The sequence below is a fragment of the Dipodomys spectabilis genome, unplaced genomic scaffold (assembly GCF_019054845.1).
Source record: "Dipodomys spectabilis isolate Male_0828 unplaced genomic scaffold, ASM1905484v1 ptg000095l, whole genome shotgun sequence".
Classification (NCBI taxonomy): domain Eukaryota; kingdom Metazoa; phylum Chordata; class Mammalia; order Rodentia; family Heteromyidae; genus Dipodomys; species Dipodomys spectabilis.
The window spans coordinates 586,342-611,020 of NW_024870772.1; the positions used below are offsets into that span (position 1 = coordinate 586,342).

General features: G+C 34.5%; 1 protein-coding gene across 2 annotated transcripts in view; it reads left to right on the forward strand.

Annotated features, from left to right (window-relative positions):
- Mycbp2 (MYC binding protein 2) overlaps window positions 1–24,679 on the forward strand; it is a 234,775-nt gene that overhangs the window by 43,344 nt on the left and 166,752 nt on the right. For both annotated transcript variants that reach the window (XM_042685653.1, XM_042685654.1), the window contains exons 5-15: window positions 2,915–3,111; window positions 5,656–5,898; window positions 6,101–6,172; window positions 7,627–7,723; window positions 11,944–12,017; window positions 12,599–12,737; window positions 14,753–14,829; window positions 15,704–15,908; window positions 17,448–17,612; window positions 19,711–19,869; window positions 21,989–22,193. In XM_042685653.1, the coding sequence (XP_042541587.1) occupies window positions 2,915–3,111; window positions 5,656–5,898; window positions 6,101–6,172; window positions 7,627–7,723; window positions 11,944–12,017; window positions 12,599–12,737; window positions 14,753–14,829; window positions 15,704–15,908; window positions 17,448–17,612; window positions 19,711–19,869; window positions 21,989–22,193 (1,633 nt within the window). The remainder of the gene's footprint in view (window positions 1–2,914; window positions 3,112–5,655; window positions 5,899–6,100; window positions 6,173–7,626; window positions 7,724–11,943; window positions 12,018–12,598; window positions 12,738–14,752; window positions 14,830–15,703; window positions 15,909–17,447; window positions 17,613–19,710; window positions 19,870–21,988; window positions 22,194–24,679) is intronic.

The window sequence follows — 24,679 nt, forward strand, 5'->3', positions numbered from 1 at the left end:
TTTTTTAAAAAAGTACACTTTATGTTTTGGAAATTATAATGTATGCTGTATATTAAAACATTCACCCTACTAATTCATCCATTTTTATTTTCTTGTTAGTGCTTTCAAATGCATCTTCTATCTCTTCAATGCTTAACTTCTGATCTATTTATTTCCTTTTCTTTCTTTATTATTTTTATTTGGCAGTATCAGGGTTTGAACTCAGAACTGCACATTTGCTTTTGTTCATTATTTTGGAGATGATGTCTCTCAGACTTTACTGGCTTCAAACTAGGCAGCCTCAAACTGCCATCCTCCAGATATCAATCTCTTGAGCAGCTAGTATTATAAGCATGAGCCACCAGTGTCCAGCTTATGGATCTTCTTTCTTTCTTTGTTTCTTTTCTTTCCTTCCTTCCTTTCTTCCTTCCTTCCTTCTTTTCTTTCTTTTTGGGTCCAGTCATGGGGCTTGAACTCTGGGCCTGGGTGCTATCCCTCAACTCTTCAGCTCAAGGCTAGCGCTCTACCACTTGAGCCACAGTGCCACTTCGGGTTTTTTTCTTTTTTGCTTATGTGGTGCTGGGGAATCGAACCCAGGGCCTCATGCATGTAAGGCAAGCGCTCTACCACTGAGCCACCTTCCCATCCCCATGGATCTTTATTTTTAAGTTATCTAGTCATTTCTTTGTATTTCTGTTTCTGTTAAATTTAAGGCTATAATGTAAGTTCTCAAGTAGGTGATTGGGCAAGTATATATGGATAAATTATATGAAGGGGAGAAGAGTTCTGACAGTCAGTTCTGACAGTTCTAACAGGCTTTCCTAATGAGGTAATGTTTTTGAGATTTTAAGAACAAATAGGAAGAGAATGAGCCAGGTTGTGAGTCTCAGGCAGAGAGTACAGCCATGTAGTAAGACTTAGAAATCAGAAAGGGACTTATGGAAGAGGATAAAAAGGCAAGTACAGTTTTACAGGCCATGTTAAGAAGAATGGTTGCTGTGTTAGGAGGAATGGAAAGCAATCTTCTGTGTAATTATACATTTAAAAAATGTCCTTTCTGTCATAGTGCTTATTTTCTGAAATATTTGCTTAGGTCATTGATGATATTTTTCCAGTTGAATTTAATTTTTAGGGTGGAGGCACTTTCTTTGCCAGTGTTCTACCTCACCCTAGAGTAGTTCCTCATATGCACAAAAGTTTTATATACATTTGATTAATAATTAAAAGATGAAATAGCGAAAGATAATTACTGCAACAAATACAGAAAGCATGCAGGAAGTAAAAAAAAGAATAGGTGAAGGAAAGGCAGAAGGAAGTTTAGATGAAAGAAATACAAGTGAAAGCAGGGATGAAGAGGGAAAGTAGAAACAATGGAAAGGAAATCATTAACAAAGGAATAAATGAAATTTAAGTACACAACTAAATTTTTGGTTTGCCCATAAAATGGGCAAAAGTAAGTGGTAGATAATTTGCAAACCTTTCTAGAGGTTCAGTTAATAGACTGTGATACATAGTATGAGCTGGGAAAATGGCAATGGAATAAAGAAAAGTGGAGAAATTAGGAAATAAAATATACAGGATTTAAATTGCAATTAGATATGGAAGGTAAGGGATTTATAAGAGATAGCCTTTTTTGTTATTAAATAAAAAACGGCCTTTCAAAAAAAGGTCTTTTCAGAGTATCGAAATGCATTCTCTTCCCCTTGTTTTCTTCTTTTTTATTCCTTCTCTTCATCATTCTAAGAATTTCTTCCTTATTCTAACCTTCCCTCCTCTCCCATATACTTTATTTCACTCTGTAAGGATTTTCAAATCTCTTCCCTTTCTACTGAAGAAATACCTGATGCCTATTGATTCAGTCTTGGATGGAGTTATTCAGGGAGTTTTGTGTGGAGACCTCTGCTGGTCATAGAACAATCATGTATTATTTTCTGTCTGCCAATAACTGGCTTTATGATTTAGGGAAAATCCTTTAACCTTCCTGTGTTTGAATTTCATTACCAATGAAGGAGCAAAATATTTGTGCTTTGACCTTGGAAGTGGTCATAGAATGTAAATGGATTATATATCTTATTTATTGTTGTGAGCTGTTGTTATATATGAAAAGTTTTATTTATATTTTGTATTCTTTTGTTTTGCAAATAAAATATTTTTTAGATGGCATTTTAAGAAATAGACTTTTTACAGATTAAAAGCACAATGAGTGGTATGTAACTTGAAATGATTTTGGTTCCTTGAATATGTGAACGCCTCTAGGCAAGATTATTTTATTTAACTTTATACAGATTTCATTTATTCACTTACAAAAAGGGGGGTTAGGGGCAGGGAATGTGGCTTAGTGGTAGAGTGCTTGCCTTGCATGAGTGAAGTCCTGGGTTCCATTCCTCAATACCACATAAATAGAAAAAGCCAGAAGTGGTGCTATTGTTCAAGTAGTAGAGAGCTAGTCTTTTTTTTTTGTTGTTGGTCATGGGCCTGAACTCTGGGCCTGGGCACTGTCCCTCAGCTCTTTAGCTCAAGGCTAGTGCTCCACCACTTGAGCCACAGCGCCACTTCCAGCTTTTTCTGCTTATGTGGTGCTGAGGAATCAAACCCAGGACCTCATGCATGCAAGGCAAGCACTCTACCACTGAGCCACCTTCCCAGCCCCGAGAGCTAGTCTTGAGCAAAAGAAGCTCAGGAACAGTTCACAGGCTCTGAGTTCAAGCCCAGGACTGGCCAAAAAAAAAAAAAAAAAAAAGAAGGGGTTACATTAAATACTCTCTGAAGCCCCTGTTAAATAAATATTTTAACTTACAAGAAGAGTATCCAAAAAATCTAATGTAATTATTCTAGGTGCCTTATTTTGTTTATAGTAAAAAAAAAAAAAGGCATAATATATAGATAATGTTCTGAATGTCAGATGACTATAATGGAATCCTTATTTTATCCACAGAGTCTCTTTTCCAGCTTCTTTTGGAAATCACTGTTCGAAGTACGGGGATGAATGACAGCACAGGACAGTCCCTGACAGCACTTTCCTGTGCTTGCCTCTTTAGTTTGGTGGCCTCTTGGGGAGAAACAGGAAGGACACTTCAGGCCATCTCTGCTATCCTCACCAACAATGGTAGCCATGCTTGCCAAACGATTCAGGTATTTATAACTATTTAGAAATTTGTAACATGCCAAGTTGTAATTTTACAGGATCTCATTTTCTATCTGTAGTAGTTCACTGCGTTTTCTTACTCATTATATAGTACCTTGATCATTCCAATGTTGATACACAAGTAACCTACAATATTTGTGTTATGGAACCATGTATATTTAATTCTGTAATATTGATTCTGCAGTGTTAAATATAATAAGATGAATTTTGGCAAAAACTGTCAAAATCTTCAGCCTTTTCTTTGTTAACTTTTCATTATATTATGCTGTCCTTACTCTGTCTTCCATATTATCCATATTTTCAAATATGAAATTCTGTCAGTTTTAATTATCTTTTTTCTATCGAAAGAAAACAATGTGCCATCAGTATCAATGTGCTATGATTTTTAACTCATTATGATTTTTTATAAGTTGATTTTATTCTTAGTGAAAATATGCATCTGACACTTTAGGATTTTAGTATCTAATTGTGAAATAATTTCACCATTGTTAGTGGTGGGAAATAGAGTCCTCTCTATAGATAGAAGTCTTGGATGATTCTTGAAATTGAAAAAGAAGTTGTTAAGGCCCAACTTCTCTGCTTTTCTGGCCTCCTCCATGTTAGATAGAAGTCCCTCAGTCTTGTTATTAGCAGGGCAGAAATAGTAAAAGGAGCTTATTGGTGACTTATTTAGCAGTCTTGAGCTCGTGTGAAATGTAGTCCCTTTAGTTTTCTTTTCTTTCTTTTTTTGCTCTGCTTAGAATTCTTTCGTGTGTTTATGGTCCTTAATTATCTTCAAGCTGGCACTAGTGGTTCCTCTTACGATCCTAGCTACTCAGGAGGCCGAGATCTGAGGATTGTGTTTTGAAGCCAGCCAAGGCAGGAGAGTCTGTGATACTCTTATCTCCAGTTAACCACCAGAAAGCTGGAAGTGGTGCTGTGGCTCAAGTGATAGAACACTAGCCTTGAGCAAAAGAGTTCACGTACAGCCCCCGTGCCCCAAGTTCAAGCCCTACAACCTACCAAAAAACCCCTTAAAATTTCTCTAATGCACTGATTTTTCATGCTATGTTCTGTAGACATACTTTGAGGATTTTGCAAATGTTTAAATATGACAAAGATGTATAATACTTCTAAAATTTTAATAAAATAACACATTCAGATATCACACACCAAACTTGGATCAGATATTTTGTATATCTGTGGCTGAGGCAAGGAGATGAGTGCAAGAGTGGAATATTTGAAGGATCTATACTATATAGAGAGCTGGCCTGCCACAGAGAAGAGACTGACTACTTATCTGTTGACTACAATACTATTCTGACCAATCATTCCTACATTGAATGCCATTCTCTCTCTCTCTCTCTCTCTCTCTCTCTCTCTCTCTTTCTTTCTCTCTCTCTCTCTTTTCCCATGCTCCCTAATAGAATTCTGTTTTGTAGTCCAGGCTGGCCTGGAACTTGTTATCTTCTTACCTCAGTCTCCTGAGTGCTGGGATCACAGTCACGGGCCAACACATCTGGCAGGACCCCTTTATCTTTACGATGGCATACAATATTCTTTATGTCTTCTTTCCATCTGCCAAGTTCACTTCACAAACCTCTCTTGGGCTGAGGGAGAAAAGTCTTCCCAAGAATGTATAACTTAGAACATCAGAAATGATTTGGGCACTCAAATATGTATTACCTATCTATTCCAAAGAATCGAATTTAAAGTAAGATCGGATGGCAAGACAGCAAAGTGCCTTGGTAAAAAGAGACTAAAATTTTTTTGAGGAATGAAGTCCGTATGTCAAAGTTGCCCTGCTGAGAATACACTATTGTATTTCATTTCACAAACAGATTAACAAAAAATCATATGGGCAAAAGGTGCTTCATTGAAGGTTACTAGGAACAAATACAGCAGTTTCAATACTGAAATTATTTATATATTAAAATGGCTAAAGTAATAAGAGAAAATATCTAAGTTACCATTAAGAAAGGAGAATATAAAGAATAGGTATATTAGGAATAATAAAATTGAATTCCAGGGAATAAAAACCAGGTAATTATAATTAGAAAATTAAAGGATGAGTTGACTAGTTGAAAGATAATATGGTTAAAGATAGAAATAGTGAACTGAAAGAATAATGATGAAGAAATGGTTTAGAGTGAAGTACAAAAAGACCTAAGAGAAAATATTAATGAAAAAACCTCCAAAAAAGTACTCTGTATTTGACTTATGTAACTGTAACCTTTCTGTGCATCTGCTTTATAATTATTAAAAATAAAAAATAAAAATATGAAAATACAAAAAAGCCATGCATAGAGAATGAGAAGTCTCATATCTGACTTCTCTAAGTAAATGATGATAGCTTTGTGAAGACAGAAAACTTGAAATAATGGTCACAATTTTATGAAATTGGTGAATAATATGGAATCCTCAGGTTAAGGAAGTATACTCCAGTTTGGACATTTTCTTAGCATGCAAAACATCATTCTGAGCCATTTCTTTCATTTTGTACATTTTGTGTTTAGAACATTGAAAATGTTTTCATCTTTTTTTTTGTGTAGGTGCCAACAATACTGAATTCACTACAGAGAAGTGTACAGGCAGTTTTGGTGGGAAAAATTCAAATTCAGGACTGGTTTAGTAATGGCATCAAAAAAGCAGCTTTAATGCACAAGTGGCCATTAAAGGAAATATCTGTTGATGAGGATGACCAGTGTCTACTTCAGAATGATGGATTTTTTCTTTATCTGTTATGCAAGGATGGATTGTACAAAATAGGCTCTGGATACAGTGGAACAGTTCGGGTAATGTAATTCCTTATGATTCTTGATCATAGCAGAGTAATTATGTACTGTTGTAAGCTTCATATTTAGTATATTATCTAAGCTTATGTAATACTTTTTCTCTGAAAATTATCATTGAAGATGTGTATTAAATGTCATTTATCTTTTTTTCATTGATCAGTAATTATGCAACTTGATAGATTAATTTTTGTTATTTTTGCAGGGCCATATATATAATTCCACATCCCGAATCAGAAACAGAAAAGAAAAGAAGTCTTGGTTAGGGTATGCTCAGGTAGGAGAATATTGTTAATAAAATTTTTCTTTTCTTAAATGAATAAGTAATATGCCTCTATTGCTATAACAACGGTATAGTATAAAGAATTTTGGCTCATAATTCATGCAGGGTTCAGTTTTAGGTCTTCGCTTGCTTCCTATCAGTTATGAGACCCTCAGAGTAGCTCAGTTAATTTATTTGATCCTCTGTTATTTAGTTTAAAAAGGGGATAAAATATCTTCTTTGGAGTTCTTTTCTAAAGATGACTTTTATGAATTGAGAATGTATGTGTAATTGGAGACCAAAGAAGGGCTTTTGTCACAAACCTTATATTGCTATATCCAGTAGCTTTTAAGGAATAGTCATTGTCCTGCTCAGTAGATAGCACCAACATAAGGAACTTTCAGGGAATCACAAAAGGAAGAAAAAAAGGTAGGCCTGTGTTGCTCTCTGAATGCTGTGATCTTATCCCCTGCCCAACATAGCCAGGGGGGGTCAGCCTCTTACTAGGTCAGTCATCAAATATATTACTTCTCCCTAAGATAAGGTCAGAAACATTTATTTCTGTACTATCCCCACCCTGGAAAATAAGCTTAAATTCTTTTGTGGAAGGATCTGTTGTGAGCATGCAGTGATAAAAGATATTTGAAAGTATTTTGAAAACTAAAATTATTGTCTGTGAAGAATAATCCTGCTATATCAATTAGTGGGGCCACCTTGAAAATAAATTTTAAATGCCAAGTTAATTACTCAGTAATTATCTTCTAAAATCCAACTTGGTTTAAAATGTCTTATTAAATTCTTATCTGACAAAGTACTGGAAATAATGGCTTGGAAAATTTACTATTATAGTTGTGTGTGCATTTATTGACTATCAAATTCTTCACTCCCTTATTTCAGTTATTTTTATTTTTGTCGGTTGTGGGGCTTGAACTCTGGGCCTTGGTGCTGTCCCTCAGTTCTTCAGTTCAAGTCTAGAGCTCTACCACTTGAGCCACAGTGCCACTTCTGGTTCCTGGTGGTTAATTGGAGATAAGAGTGTCATAGACTTTCCTGCCTGGTCTAGCTTTGAACTGCGATCCTCAGAACTCAGCCTCCTGAATAGCTAAGACTACAGGAGTGAGCTACTGGTGCCTGGCTCAGTTATTTTTCTTAAAGTATGTTAAAGTAATAAGGATCATTTATATTATTTACTTCACAAGTGACAGTCATTATGAACAGAATATTTATACTGTCCTTTTCCTGTTGAGTGTACCTTATATATGTATCTAAGAATAATAGGTTCATTTGATTCCCAGTATTATAGTTTTTCCTCTTGTTAAATGTCCTTACAACCTTATATTTTTTAATCTTTAATGTCTTTTAGGCTGCAATTGTTGATTCTCTTGATCTCAAACAGTTACAATATGGATGCTTGTTTCTGCTAAAGTGACAATAAAAGTATCTTAACACATTATAACTTTTGTTATCAGGGTTACTTATTATATAGAGAGGTGAATAACCACAGCATGGCAGCCATAAGAATAAGCCCTGAAACACTGGAACAGGATGGTACTGTAATACTACCAGGTATGTTTCAACTACTTACAGTTTTCTTCACAAGTGCTTTTAAACACATGGTATGTTAGGCTTAGACATAAAAACAGTTGTTACCTAAAAATAGGTTGAGATGGATTTTAAATATCTTGACACAAGTTACTATGTAAAGTTAATACATGTGAGAACAATAGATTTCAGAAATCAGTCCAATGAAGTTTAATACTTATTTCAAAACTTGTCCATCTGTGTGGCCTAAACCTTTACTCTACCAAACATTTATTTATTTATTTAGCTCTAGAATTGAACTCAGTCCTTGTTACTTGCTCTGCTAATTGAGCCATGCTCAAGCCTGGCTGGAAGTATTTGCATTCTGTTGAGTTTTCAAATAAACTTTTTTGCCCAGCCTCAGACCTAACCCTCTACCTCCATCTTCTGCGTAGCTGGCATTACAAGCATGCATAACCATTATGTCTGCTTGCCTATTTATTTATTATTTATTTATTTAGGTCAGTTGAGGGGCCTGAACTATGGGCCTGGGCGCTGTCCCTAAGCCCTTCAGCTCAAGGCTAGCACTCTACCACTTGACCCACAGCGCCACCTCCAGCTTTTTTCTGCTTATGGGGGGCTGAGGAATCGAATCCAGGGCCTCACGCATGCAAGGCCAGCGCTCTACCCTTGAGCCACCTTCCCAGCCCATATGTCTGCTTATTCTTTGAGATAAGGTCTTACTAATTTTTGTGACAAGGCTGGTCTTAAACCCACAATCCTCCTGTCACTACCTCCTAAGAAATGGGGTTATAGGTATGATTTGTTATACTTGACCTCCACCAACATTTTTTCAACTGTTCAGTTGGTGGTATGATGTTATTTTCTTGCTTTTAGTCAAACTATAACTTATAACTGTCATTGCCCAGTACAAAGATCCTTTTGGTTGTTTCTGTGTTAACAATAAACTTGGGTTTTTCTCTTTTAAAGGACTTTTAGTGACATGGTTTAGGGTGTTTAGTAATTTTTTAAGAAATTTTTTATTCAGTTGTACTTCAATTAATTTTGCTATTGTACATAAATACTCATTATTGGAATCACTGCTGTCTAATTCTCAATCTGGAGGTTTCATATTTTTTAAAATACTAGGTAAATGCATAAAATGTTCTCTATTTAAGGTCTTTAAATTTTCTTCTACCTTTGATTGTTTCTGAAGTTGTTTACATTAAAGTCTTAAATGTTAGCCAGGTGCTGGTGGCTTAAGTGGTAAAGAGGTAGCTGTGAGCACAAAAACAGGGACAGTGGATAGGTCCTGAGTTCCAGGACCAGCACAAAATGAAACATTTTAAAATGTTAACCAGGTGCCAATGGCTGTCACCTGTAATCCTATCTACTCAGGAGGCTGAGATCTGAGGATTATGGTTCAAAGCCAGCTAAAGCAGGAAAGTTTATGAAACTTCAAATTAACCAGCAAAATGCCAGAGAAGTAGTTATGGCTCAAATGGTACAGCCCTAGATTTGAGCCAAAAACACTAAGGGATAGTACATAGGACCTGAGTTCAAGCCCCAGTGCAGGTAGGCAAGCAGGAAAGCACACGAATTTGCACAAAGACAAACCAGCTTCAGGAGACCTATGACAAAACCTTTTTTGTGTTTAAATACAGCTACATTTCTTCTTTTCATTATAAGTCCCTGTTATATGTTTTTTTTTTTAACAGTAAGTAAACATTAAAAACTACTTGAAATAACTTACACACTCCAAACATATACTTATATGTTAAGGGTACTATTGTATAAAAATCGTATTACAGTGATCATAAGCTACATATCGCTTTCTAAACTTATCTTTTCTACTTTAACGTTCTGGAAACATTTCCAATTCTTTAAATGGTCTCTTGCAACATCATTTCATTGATAAAAATATATTCTGTTGATTAATGTATTAGACTGGGAGTCTTCAATATTTTTATAATTAATATTCATTGTAATGAACATTTTTATTGCTGTGTCTTTGTGCAAGTCACTTTAGGATAATACCATAAAAGCAAAATTCTGAATAGATGAATCTCATACTTTTAAACAGGTAACAGTTATTTCTATCTTAGTCATTTAGAGAGATTGTACATGCGAGGACAATTGGAAGGTATCTACCTAAAGTTGTGTTATTTATTCAGCCATGATAAAAATTACTTGTTAATGTCTTTTAGTTTAAAAATTTCCACATCATTTAACCTGTGAAATGCAACTTTTAATAATGCAAGTATGGCTTTTTTTGTTTCATAAATGTGTTGTTGGACTCTTGGTGAAGAATGAACCAAACTTTGGGAGCATAGTTCCCTATTGTGTCTTCCAAGCTTGCAGATGTTGCTTCTTACGTTCCTGAAGATACTGTCTTATAATACTACATACCTGAGAAAGGAAGGATGAAGAGAAAACCTTGAAATCCTATGGTGGGAAGATTCAGCCTTCATGCCTGAAGAAGCCTATTGCCATTTCTTATTTCTTTGGCCTGGACTGCATTTCTTCAGTAGAGCATTTTGCTTTTGTTTTTGTTTTGTTTTGTTTTGTGTTCTGTTTTTTTAGATAGGGTCAACACTGCTCTATAGCATTCCCAGCAAGAGAAGCCAATTGTCAGATTTGTGGGTGGTAATGAATACCGTATTAGAAATGGACATAAAATGTTAGTTCATTGAGTTTCAGGTCAGCTTGAAGTTTATAAAAAAATTACTGTAAACTAGTATGTGTGAACTTAAAAAGCACACCCTCTCCCTCCATAATTGTCTTTTTCTTTTTAAAGAAGTATCTTTGCCTTCCAGATTGTATTTTACGTCATTTACTCTCCATGTCTGGGGACAGATCACCTCAGATCATGAGGTGTTTTGCTACTCTTCTTGCGCCGCTTCATCCTCACCCCTGCATTGATCTGAAATTATAATCAGTTTTTCTTCTTTGCTTTTTAGTTTAAAATCTTACTGCTTAGAGCTTGAGAAGCATCTTTCTTGCGCCTCTTTGTATTCTGTACAGTGGACTAGGAACTCTTTCTTTCGATTTCTCCTCTCTTTGATTACCAAGTCTCTTGGGCTACCAGTGGGCCTTGTCTCCCAGTTTCTATTTCCAGTTTGTGATCACTGAATTCTCTATTTGGTAAGGGTCTGCCTGTGTTTTGCATATTTATAATAAGGAAGTATGCTAGTATGAAGCTCCTGGGCAAAGATATATAGAGTAATGTAGCTTATTTGGGTGGGCTCCATTACTGCATTACAAAAAGCACAATAGTATGTTTTGTTGATTCAGGTGCAGCTACAAATGAAATTTTGTTTTGTCTTGTTTTGATACTGTGATTAATAGAGAGGTTCATCCTAGTTCTCTACAGTTATTTTAGAAAGTGTGTGTGCTCTTGTGCTTGCTCGCTGAATATTTGTTTTCCAGAAGGGTACAATTTATCCATAGATGTTGATTTTGCTTGTAGTTTTGTGTTATTCAGTAGCAGTCACTAACTTGTTCCAGTGTCCTTCTGTAATACTGGTATCCTTTGTTACAATGGAGCTTTGATCAACATGTATATAGTGCATAGCTCTGTAGATTCATATACATATACTATATATGTGTATATATAGTAATGACAACATGTGGTATGCTAGCTGTTAAATGACCGTTTTAATACAAAGTAAATGAATGATTTGTTTGTTCAATAGAGGAGAAAAGTTTGAAGAGTATTTTAAATACTATTTATGCTGAATCTAGACATTGACTTTCTAAAGTGGGAAATAAATAACTGGTTTTGAATATCATCTGTTTCATAAAGCAAGGGATATCAGTAGTTGGACACCATAGACTTTAAATACAGAAGCTTTGGGTCTCTCTGTATTTCTCTGTGACACTAATGACTGTGAAGTATGTCTGATGGTAGTTTTGCCTACATTGCATGTTGTTGTACTGAAACATAACAAACATTACAGTTTGTCATCATGGTGCATGTTTAACTCTCAGACTGTGTCTAATATTAATTCATTTTGAAAATAGATGGATCTGAGGTCCTTGGTTATAGATTTATAAATGTAAGCACAATGTAACCAGTACTTTTAGTTGAATTACTTATTTCTGCTAATTTGTAAGTTTTATTAAGAAGCAAGCAATCTCCTTTTGAGTTTGTCTATCCTTATTGTATGGAGAATCCCATTCTGACTTCAACAAAGGAGTAAAATCATTTGTGTGAATTGTTTATTTACTTTGTAATACAATTACTTTTTCTTCTTTTTGTACAGATTGCCATACAGAAGGTCAAAATATTTTATTCACTGATGGAGAATATATTAATCAGATAGCTGCTTCAAGAGATGTAAGTACTCTGAATCAGGAGTAGCTGTCATAAATGAAATGCTTTGTCTCTCTCTCTCTCTCTTTTTTTTTTATCAGTCGTGGGGCTTGAACTCTAGGCTTGGGTGCTATCTGAGCGCTCTACTGCTTGTGCCACAGTGCCACATCCGGTTTTCTAGTGGTTTATTGGAGATAAAAGTCTCGCCGACTTTCCTGCCCTGGCTGGTTTGAACTGCAGTCCTCAGATCTCTGCCTCCTGATTAGCTAGGATTACAGGCGTGAGCCACCTGCGCCCAGCCTTTTTTTTTTGGTCGGTTGTGGGGACTGACCTCTGGGCCTGGGCTGCTGTCCCTCAGCTCTTCAGCTCAAGGCTAGTGCCCTACCACTTGAGCCACAGCGCCACTTCCAGCTTTTTTCTGCTTATGTGGTGCTGAGGAATCGAACCCAGGGCCTCATGCATGTGAGGAAAGCACTCTACCACTGACCCAACTTCCCAGCCCCAACGCCCGGCCTTTTCTCTGAAATTATTTATTTTTTACTAGGAAGAATACAGCCTTAAAGGGATGATTGATGCATTATAATACTGTGATGTTTTCTTCTTAGGATGGCTTTGTTGTGAGAATATTTGCCACAAGCACGGAGCCTGTGCTACAACAAGAATTGCAACTTAAACTGGCAAGAAAATGTTTACATGCCTGTGGCATCTCACTATTTGATTTGGAAAAGGACTTGCATATTATAAGTAAGATGACAAAATAAGCCTTGTCCCCTTACTTTAATTTATAGTTTATTCTTTTCTTTTTTTCTCGGTCATGGGCTTGAACTTTGGGCCTGGGCGCTGTCCCTTAGTTTTTCAACTCAAGGCTAGCTCTACCACTTGAGCCACAGTGCCACTTCCGGTTTTCGGATGGTATATTGGAGATAAAGAGTCTCAAGGAGGTTCCTGCCTGCTCTGGCTTTGAACCTCGATCCTCAGATCTCAGCCTCCTGAGCAGCTAGGATTACAGATGTGAGCTACCGGCGCCCAGCTAGGTTTTTAAAATTCTTTTAAGAACTCTAATTGTGTCTTCAGCACTTTAGCAGAAGCTGAATTTTAGAGACTATTTTGGGTTTATATTTCTATAAAATAAAATTTTGAGTTAATATGTATAAGTATTGGGAACTATGTCCTTTAAACAGTAAAATGTAAGAATGCCATACTCAGGAAATGACTAATATACATTACTTTTTCATTATTATTATTTTTCCCCATTATTATTTTGAATGGAGCTAAAAAAAACATTTAACAAAATTATGGATGGACTTTGGTGACTTCATCAGTATATAGGTTCCATTCTTTTTGAAAACTTATAAATGCTACTACAACATGTATGCATTTCTCTCATTAAAACTTTCAATTTTTATTTGGACATATTTCAAAATACCTATAAACCAATTCATAAAGTCTAACAAATTGATCAGTAATCTTTCTCCTGGGTAGAGAAGTATAGACAATCAGAATTTCGAGTTTAATAAACTTACTCTTGTGACAGTAGTTGGATTATGGAAGGAATTGGGTTCACTAGCTCCTGTCAGGGTCTGTTTGCTGTATTCTTAGAATTTAATAGTACTGCTGTTTAACTTGCAGAAATTTTTTGGAAGACCTATTTTTTTTATTTTTCTCCTGAAATTCTATAACTTCACCATAGTGCATTTTGCATATTTTAATTATTTATAGATTTCATTGACTAGTTAGTTTGTATGACTGGACAAAATTATAAAATGTTTTATAAAGTTAAGATTACACATAGTTTTGTGATTTGAATATGTTTGTATTAAAATTTGTAAAGAACCTTCTTAAAATGTTCTACTGTATGGGCTGGGAAGGTGGCTCAGTGGTAGAGTGCTTGCCTTGCATGCCTGAGGCTCTGAGTTCAATTTCTCAGCACCACATAAGCAAAAAGCCGTAAGTGGCGCTGTGGCTCAAGTGGTAGAGCGCAAGCCTTGAGCTGAAGAGCTGAGGGACAGCGCCCAGGCCCAGAGTTCAGGCCCCACAACTTGACCCCCCCCCCCCAAAAAAAATGTTCTACTGTAGGAAAAAGCATAGCACAAAGAATCTGAAATTCTTTAATCTGAATATTTGCATGGCATTTTTTAAGCTCAAATAACTATCTGGATGAGTTTTTATAAGCTTTATATTTGCATATTTGGGTAAAATATGAGGATAAAAACAAGCTACGGTTCTTAAAATATTATGCCTAGTACCTAGTAGATACCTAATAAAAATTTTATAAAAAGTTACTGATAGTGAATTTTTAAGTTTTTTTTTTATTGTAAAGATGCTGTTCAGAGGGGTTATAGTTACATGAGTAAGGCAGTGAGTACACTACTTGTCAATCATTGTTAACCTTTCCCTTCCTTTTTTTGATGTATATTAAAAATTAGTACTTTGGGATATACTATGATCATGATAATTTTAATTTTTTTGGAGTGGTATATCTATTATCTGTACATCAGAAATGTATTTTGTGTTTGTGTATTATGTTTTATTTTTTGTTTTATTTAGAAACAAGGTCTTGCTCTGTAGCCCAGTTTGGTCTAATCTCCCTGTCTCAGCCTCTCAAGTGTTGAGATGATAGACATGTACCACCATGGCTAGCTCATCTTTGCTTTTGAATGGTATTGATTGAATGGATTTGAATTATTTGAAAGAGTGAATGTTCTACTTGGAACTAGTCACATTAGAAATGCAAATGTACTAACCTTGTTGTGTGGTAGGTACAGGATTTGATGAGGAATCAGCCATTCTTGGTGCAGGAAGAGAGTTTGCACTAATGAAAACAGCAAATGGAAAGGTAAATTGCTCTTTAAAATTGAAAATGGACTTTTTCTACTTTAAGAGATAATTGATATAATTGGTGATATCAACTGGTTATAAACATATAGCTTATATGTTTATATAGTTTATGCAATCACTTTGTTTCTTTACATGGTCAAAATTCTATTCATGTTGAAAATAGTGTTATGATACAATAGTGACATTTTAAACACAAAATTGTAAAATGTTATATTCTTATAAGAATTTAATTTGAGTTATGGAATTGTGTAATTGTTAGAATGAATTTGTATTTTAAGTTTATTTTGATAAGTATTCATTACAAGTTTCTGTAAATGCAAAGTTGTAGGAAGCAAATATAATTAACAGCTTTTGCAGGTCAGTATATAAAGATGAAATTTTTTTATCTAGTTAATGTGAAGTGAATGTAAAATAATTGAAGGCATTCTGAAAATTGAAATAATTAGGCAATATATAATCATGTGTCAGTTGGTATAGGTGGGTGAGAATGTTGAAAAGAGTGACACTGATCAAGATGTATGTATTCATAAATTGCTTTGTTAAATGGTGACTCCTTTGTATACCTACTTAAAGCTAATAAAATAGTGAATTTAGAGTAAATTTTCTACTGTGAGTTGGAGAAATAAACTCCAAAATATAATAAATACAAGCACGAAAAGTTATAACCTAAGAAATTTCTCATACATAGGCAAAAACTGACTTACGTAGACTTTTTTGTTTTTACAAAATAAGTAAATTTGAATAATACAAAAAAGTTTGGCTTCATATTATTATTTTTTCAATAAAATGTAGAAAAATGAAACCTATTACACTATTCCAAAATTCACTGTAATAATTCTTCTTCTTTTTTAAAAAATATACAAATATATAAGATATATTACACTGGCAAATACCAGAGCCTTGGAATCAAGCAAGGTGGTCCTTCAGCAGGAAAATGGGTTGAGCTACCAATTACGAAATCTCCCAAGATAGTACACTTCTCAGTTGGACATGATGGCTCTCATGCCCTTTTAGTTGCAGAAGATGGAAGCATATTCTTTACAGGATCTGCTAGTAAAGGAGAAGATGGAGAATCAAGTAAGTTGAACAATGCACTGAGTAAAATTTATGTGGAATATATTAATTGTACTAACATTTCACTAACAATAGAAAATTTTACATTGGGATGTATATTTGGTCAATATGATGTTTTGTGTATTAAAGAGATGTGATAGCTGATTTCTTTTTGGATTCTAACACATGGATTTTTATGTTTTATGGAATCAAGGCTATTCATCTGCAAATGTATACTTACTCTGTTACCTAAAAATTTTATTGATCCAATAGATTATTTTCACAGTTCCAAAGCTTTGCAAGGAATATGTATTTCAGAATGGAAGTCAACTTTATGCAACCTTGTTTTTTAGAGTTGGTTTGGATTTCTATTCTTGGTGTTGTTTACTTGATGAAATTATGGCTTGACAATGAAAATCTAAATTTAATTTTCTCTCTGTTCACTGTTTCTCAATGATTTTTTTCCTCTTAATTTCTCATACAGTTTGTATAATAATATATTGTAGTAACATTCTAAAGGGAGTAGGTTTTGAAGTCAACACATAATATAAAATTTATTAAAAATAAAAGTAACCATGGAAAAACCACTTAAAATATCTATATAGTGTATTTCAACCTGTCATAAATTTCAGCAAACCAGTTTTCCTGTGTAACATTTGGGGAGCAATGTTCTTTCTTGCTTGGGCAACCAAAGCAAATTACACCATGTGTATTTATATGAGTCATGTCATATGAAAAAAAAACTATTTTAAGCTGTAGTGCAACAGCATACCTACTGTGTAAGCATTCTTACTGTGAAAAGGATGAATGAAATGGGCCAATTAGAAGAACAACTAGTTGATACTTCCCATCTTTTGCTTATTTTTTTCTAAAAAAGATATATTATTAGCATATATTGATTTTACACGACATTTTAATTAATATATATGGTATATTTGGTTCAAACTCATCCCATTATCTTTCTTTCTCATCTTCCTTTTCTTTTTTTTAAACAAATTCCAACATTTCATTAATTTTTTATACATGCATGAAAATGCTTTTACCATAGAGTTTTTGAGAACAGAAGCTTTTGAGTCACTCATTTCCCTCATTCCACACGTGTATTTCTCTTCCTAACAGTCTCTCATGACTTGCAGTAGCTACTTAATGAAATATATGTTAAGGGAATAAGAAGCTTAGTTTGACTGAGGTAGTATAAAAGTGCGTGTTAATTACCGATTAAGAGAAAAGGTTTTCTTTAGACATGATAGTAAAATTGTTTTGGTAATATAAAACAATTCAAAGATAAGGAGTTTGGTGAAAAACTGATGTTTCCCACTGGAACCTTTATTGTGCTACAAAGGAGGAATATCTGACAATAATAGCCTAAATATTAATTGACCAGAAGAGGCTGGTAAGACAACTGATTTTAACAATGGCCATGTCAGGAAGTCTAGGCCTTCCTGAGAATGAAGTATATCATAAATTCAAACATGATATGCTTGTCTTGTTTGGCCTTTCTATATCAACCACTATTATTATTTTACATGGTTGCCTTAATTTTATTTATTCTTTGTTTTTAAGCTAAGAGCCGACGGCAATCAAAACCCTATAAACCTAAAAAAATAATTAAAATGGAAGGAAAGATTGTGGTGTATACAGCCTGCAATAATGGAAGTAGTTCGGTTATTTCTAAAGATGGAGAATTGTACATGTTTGGAAAAGATGCCATTTACTCTGATAGTTCAAGTAAGTTTTTCTTTAAAAATTTTAATTTTATTGTCAAGGTGATTTACACAGTGGTTATAGTTACATAAGTAAGGTCGTGGGTACATTTCTTGTCTAACTTGTTACTCTCGCCTTCACTTTCTCCTCCTTTCCCTCTCAAGTAAGTGTTATCATTTTAACTTAAAAATCATTTTGCTTTGATGTAGTGAAGATTCCATTATAGGAAATTAAGTATTAAAAAGATACATCCAAAATTTAAAATTATTGTAGCATATTTCTTTGTATTTTTCACACTTGCTTCCAAATATGAAACCTAAAATTGGGAAGAAATTTTCCATTTTATCTTGTCACCAGGATCTGAATTTTATTTTATGCAGTTAATCCTAGAGCTTGGTAGTAAAACTTAAACATCCATCCATCCATATCTGTCTGTCTGTCTGTCTGTCTGCTGTCTGTCTTTGAATTTGGTGCCTTGGCACTGTCCTTGAGCTTGTTTTGCTCAAGGCTGTCACTCTACCACTTGAGCCACAGTGCCACTTCTAGCTTTTTCTGTTTATGTTGCACTCTTACTACTAAGCCACATTCCCAGCCCACACTTAACCTCTTAGCAGCTTTTTTTCTGGGAAATTTTTTCTCCACTCAGGTGCTCATGTGACTTGCTCCTGGGGATTGATAGTACCCTGCAGGAAATGACTTTTAAAACAAAGCTGACTTGTAGTTGCTGTTTTATTCCTTTTTCTCTTAGGTTCATACAAGGGTTATCTCTTTCTTACTAGCTACTGTATTATATCCTCAGTGTCTTGGACCATGGTACCATGGCACAGAGTAAAGTCTTAAGAATTTCTTGTCATATGATTACATGACCAATGTAATATAAATTTTAAGAAGTAGATATGAGCGATAGAACTAGCTAAGTAGTTTTATATTTATATACTTTAATCTTAAGAACTCATCATATTTGGATGTTAAATTTTCTTCATGGTGATAACTAATTGGTCATCCCATTTGGGGAATATTTTACATGATATAAATCTGTAATGCCTTTGAATTTTGTTGTAAAAAAAGAAGCAGGAATTAATGAAATTGTGATTAGAAATAGAAGTGATTGTCTCATGGTGGAAAAAAGAAAGAGAACATTTATAGTAGTCTATTATTTAGTTGAACTCCACTGAGGTAATATGTAAGCTGACTAATAACATGGTGACAGCTGGATGATCAGACTTTTGAGGCATTGTATGTACACACAATACATATGTATTTATATATACACACATCCACACATACATGTAACACACACATACATATGTATAGGTACAGAACACATACTTATACACACATATATGCTTTTTAAGCATGCTACTACTAAAGGTAGGAATTTTTGAAGTGTATTTAGTGAAAAGACCTAAATTAATATAAGGAATAGGAAAGACTACCTTAAAGAAAAGATACTGGGCAAAAATACAGGATAATTTTCCCATTGTATGATGCTAGATTGATAGTATTTGCAATTTACATAAAAGAAGTATTCTAATGTTTATAATATTAAAAACTTAACTATCTTTGGTTTTTATTAGTATTACTACTTAATGTTAATTGTGCTTTGTCAATTGAAAGATGATATAAGATGCAATAGGTGTAATGAAAGTAAGGAAAGCACTGTGATGTAGAAAAAAGCATTGATGTTGAACAGCATTGAAACTTTGTGGAGCACAGTGATTTCTATAAAAATAATATTTCAGCATAACATTGTGAATGTTACTTTGTTTTGCTGAGATAGGTCAAAGCAGGTAAAAGCTTTATGGTATTCTTTATGCCTGTGCTAGATATTTGAAAACAACAGGCTCTTTTTTAAATGTTTTTGGCATTGGGAAAAGCATTCAGGAGAAGTAAGCTTGTCTTAATGCAATCTGTACAGTTCTGTCTGAATAATACTTTATAATTCATTGAAACTAAAATTTAAAAATTTGGTCAGCTGATACACAGCCAGTGTTTGGCCTCTCATTTCTCATTTTGATGAGTGATTTGCCTCAGAAATGAAAAGCTCTGCACTGAAGTACTTCCTTTACTAGGTTTGAGGGATTTGTTTGTTTTGTTTTACCAAACTTGTGTTTTCCTATAGGTTTGGTAACTGATTTGAAAGGCCATTTTGTAACTCAGGTAGCTATGGGCAAAGCTCACACTTGTGTTTTAATGAAGAATGGAGAAGTTTGGACATTTGGTGTAAATAATAAAGGACAGTGTGGAAGAGACACAGGTGCCATGAGTCAAGGAGGGAAAGGTAGGTGTTTATTTTGTGTTATTAAGGTTTGTGGAGTTTTCTGGGTTTTTGTTTTGTTTTTGTTTTTATGCTGGTCCTGGGGCTTGAACTCTGGGCACTACCCTGATCTTTTTCCTCAAGGCTTACCACTTGAGCCACACTCCACTTCTGGCATTCTGGTAGTTAGCTGGAGATAGGAGTCTCATGGACTTTCCTGCCCAAATTGGCTTCAAAATGTGATCTTTAGATCTCAGCATTCTGATTAGCTTGGATTACAGGCATGAGCTACCATTGCCTAGTTTTTTTTCCCCATCTATTTTTGACACAGAGTTTTATAATATTCCAGATCAGTCCTTTAAAAACTTTTTATCATAAAGGTGATGTACAGAGTTATTAAAGTTACATAAGTCATGTAATGAATATATTTCTTTTTACTTCTTCTCTCATTTTCTCTTAGTTTTTTTCCTCCTGACTCCTCTCCCTCACAAGTTCTATAGTTCATTTTCAACATAGTGTCTGGTGACACTGCTGTATTTGTTCATTTTTTGTCCCATCATTCCAGACTAGTTTTAGATACTAGTATTATTATGAATACTGTTTTCTTGAAAATATGAATTTATATGGACTTATAACTAGAACTGCTAGTTCTCTCATACTTTCTTCCTTTGCTTGTTCTTTCTTTTGAAGTAAAAGTTTATTACAGAAAAGTAGCACAACTAGTTAACCCATAGGCAGAGAGGAATTATGTTTTTTTTAATTTGTATTTTCTTGATTATTAATGTGAGTATTGAATATCTCTTCAAGCTTTTCATATTTTGCTTTTTTTTTTTTTTTTTGTCTTGTCAGTTGTGGGGCTTATACTGAGGGCCTCAGTGGTGTCCCTGAGCTCTTTCACTCAGCACTAGCACTCTACCACTTGAGCCACAGTGCCTCTTCTTGTTTTCTGGTGGTTAAGTGGAGATGAGAGTCTCACGGACTTTACTGTCTAGGCTGGCTTTGAACTGTGATCCTAAGTTCTCAGCCTCCTGAGTAGCTAGGATTATAGGTGTGAGCCACCAGTGCCCGGTTACTTTGCTTACTTTTAAAAATTGATTTATATTAAGTTTAATTATGTTTTTATGTATGCATGTATATGTTGCATATCCCTTTGACTCACCTAGTTTCATTTGTTACATAGGATTTAAAATTTATGGTGTCAACTTTTTCAGTCTTAAGAAATTTTGCTTTATGTCACCAGGTTTCATTGGGCTTTACTTTTATTATTAGTCATTTTTTTAAACTTGGTATTGAATTAAATGTGTAATTTAATTTGAGCATACTGGTTAAAGTACTGCTGATGAAATGAGTAATGCTTTTACAGCCAAGTATAAGCAATTGTTTGGTGCATTTTATCTACTGTTGTTACTGAAAGTTGCAGTTGAGGTATAAACAGGCTTTAAGGAGTTGGTGACTGATTCTCTGAAAAAGGTACTAAGTGCTTTGAAGGCTGAAAAAGTTCTTTTGGATAGATAAGGTAGGGAGAAGGAAGCATATTGTAAATAAGGAAGGTGAGTCAGAGGGAACAAAAATGAACAAAAGTCCCTGAGCTTTTGAAATGATACAGTATCTTCAAAAGCAGAAGGAATTCAGGTTTTGTGGAATGCAATTTGCATGGAAGAAGTGAGGTTGAAAAAGTAGAGGGCCATATTGGAACTGTTGGTCTCTTGCTCAGGAATTTTGTTTTTTTGGCTCTTTGGCAGTATACAATAAAATATGTTTTAAAAAGATGATTTGTGTCAGTTGGAGGATGTACTAGATTGGAGAGACCTTTGTTTAAAGCATGGTTGAGAGGATCTCTTTGGTTTATTGAATGAAGGTATTGGTAGAGAAGATAGAAAAAAGGACGAGAATCAAAAAACATTAAGAAGAATAACAGCAAGGGATGTGTTTGAGAATAGCCTCCCTGCTTCCATTTGCAGAAAGGAAATGGGGAGAGCATTTTTTTCTCTAAGTTATAGTTTGTTTTTGTTATATTTTAACATTTTTTGGCATAGTTATTTGTATTAGCAATATATTATGTATTTTTAAATTGAGAATTATTATTGACTTTCAAACATGAGACTAAACTACATAAAGTTTTTTACATTGATTTGTCAAATAGGATTTGGAGTTGAAAATATGGCAACAGCAATGGATGAAGACTTGGAAGAAGAAATAGATGAAAAAGATGAGAAATCCATGATGTGCCCTCCAGGCATGCATAAATGGAAGCTGGAGCAGTGTATGGTGTGCACTGTATGTGGAGATTGCACGGGTTATGGAGCCAGCTGTGTCAGCAGTGGACGTCCAGACAGAGTCCCCGGAGGGTGAGACAAGGATTGATAGGGAAGAAAATATGCCCCAGTTATTCCAGTTGTTCTACTGTGTCTTCATTTATAATTCATCATGATGATCATTATTATTTTAAGTTATTATTTTAAATTGCCACACTGAAATCAAATCCTCGGCTGCATGCATGCTGTACCACCGAGATACACTCTAGCAGTATAATTCTTTTGTTTTCTGTTATACTAATTTCTAATTCAGTATCTTTTTATTTTTCATCTGACACATTTAAACCATTACTTAACTCATGCATCTCTGTAGCTTTAGTTGTATTCATTTCTTAGGTGTGTTTAAATCTGAGTCTCTTAGTTTTTGTTGAGCTTGAATCTTTTCCAGTAGAGCTGTTAAATACCATACAAAGTACTTGACTAGTAAATTACTTAAACTTACTGATTCTAATTTGAAAGATTTTAGATATTCTCACTTATAAAGTTGTATCACACCTCTTTTATTTATCCTTGTATGTTCCTATTAATAGACCTTCCTTTTTTTTGGGGGGGGGGGTCGGGTCATGGTGCCTGAACTCTGGGCCTGGGCGCTGTCCCTCAGCTCTTCAGCTCAAGGCTAGTGCTCTACCACTTGAGCCACAGCACCACTTCCAGCTTTTTTTCTTTTTGCTTATGTGGTGCTGAGGAATTGAACCCAGGGCCTCATGCATGCAAGGTAATTGCTCTACCACTGAGCCACCTTGCCAGCCCCTTCCTTTTTTAAAGGTTCTATATCATTTAAAGCTAGTATGTGAGTTTAGTAGAATAAAGATGTGTATTTCCTCATAGGATATTGGAGTAATTTTGAATGTAGTTTTTATAGCTAATAGAATGGTATGCCCTTTATAAGATCAAGTTTCTTATAACTGGTTGATTTGGGGAAGAAGTTGAGGAAATTTTGTAAAGAAAAGCCCAAAGTAAGGACAGCTATCCTCATTCCATTTTTTAAACTCTTGTCAAGTACTTTTCCCAAATACTGTCTGGATCTACTGTGAACTTACTTTGAATTTATGCTTTGCATGCTATAGTTATATAATATAAAATAAGCCTTTTATTTGAAATATGAGGTTTTGCTTGATGTTTTGAAATGCTCTCCCTATGTAACACAGGCTCCTGGCTGACCTTAAAAGTCTAGGCTCAAGTGGTGTGGAATCTATGCTTTTTTTACTTAGGAGATTTTTTTTTAACTTCCAGGATGGCAATCTTCATCTAAATTGACTTCTTCTTTTTTTTTTTTTTTCCCCCGGTACTGGAGATTGAATTCAGGGTCTTACAGTAGCAAGCCCTCTATCACTTGAACCACTCCCCCCATTAATTTTTCAGATGAGGCTTTGTGCTTTCGATTATATCTGCCTTGAACTGCTATCATTTATTTTTAGAGAAGTTCAGTGATTTTCTTTTCTTTTTTATAATTCTTATTGTAGAGTTAATACACAGAAGGGTTAGAGTTACATGAATCCAGTAATGAGTAATGAGTACAGCCAAAGAAAGAAACATGGTTTCCCTCATTTGTGGTAACTAGAATGTGCCGATAAATCTACAAGTAAACACATTGAATGACAAAAATAAATAACACTGGGACATGATAAGTTATATAGGACCATAGTCATAACATACATAGACAAAAGGAGGCTATGCCTAGGAGTGGAGGACAAAGGCTTAATATCTATGTACAGATGATCATATAAAATTCTATGAAATGAACTCCAAGAAAAGGAAAGAAGAGACATTCTTTAGTTGCCATTGTTGCTGTTTTTTTTTTCTTTTTTCTTTTTAGTTTGTATTTGGGAGGGGAAGGGAGAACACATAAGAGGTGGAAAGGGTGACCAAATACAACAGTAATACTTACTAGACACTATGTGGAAAATGAACTGGATGTTTTATGGATAGGGACAGGAGGGAAAGACTAGGAGAAAGCGATGGAAGGGGAAACATGGTTCAAAAAGAATTGTGAACAGAGATAATTTTACTTTTCTCATATTTGGATGCCTTTTTTTTTTTGTTTGTTTTTCTTCCCTAATTGCTCTGGAAAGCTTTTCCAGTATAGTATTGAGGTAGTTTTCCTCTATTCTTAGTTGACTGAATTTGTTTTAAAATCATGAACTGATACTGAGTGTTTTCAGATGCTCTTATAAATTGAGATGATCATGCTTTTCCCTTTATTATCATGTGATATATTGCATTGATTTTTTCTATATTGCATTATAATGATGAATCATGCTTTGTTAATTATTACATTTTTAATCTGCTGATGAATTTATAGCTAGTATTTTTTAAAAATATTTTTGCATCAGTTTTCATAAAGAATATTGGTCTATAGGTTGTAAAAGTTATTCTTTTTAGCATTTTTTGGACTTTGGTAATTCTGATCTCATGGAATTGAGTACACTGACAATATAGTAGGGCGTATTATTGTGTCATAGTTTTGAACTGTGTATTAAGTGATCCTTCAAATTGTCAGTAATGCTTGCTTTCAAAGC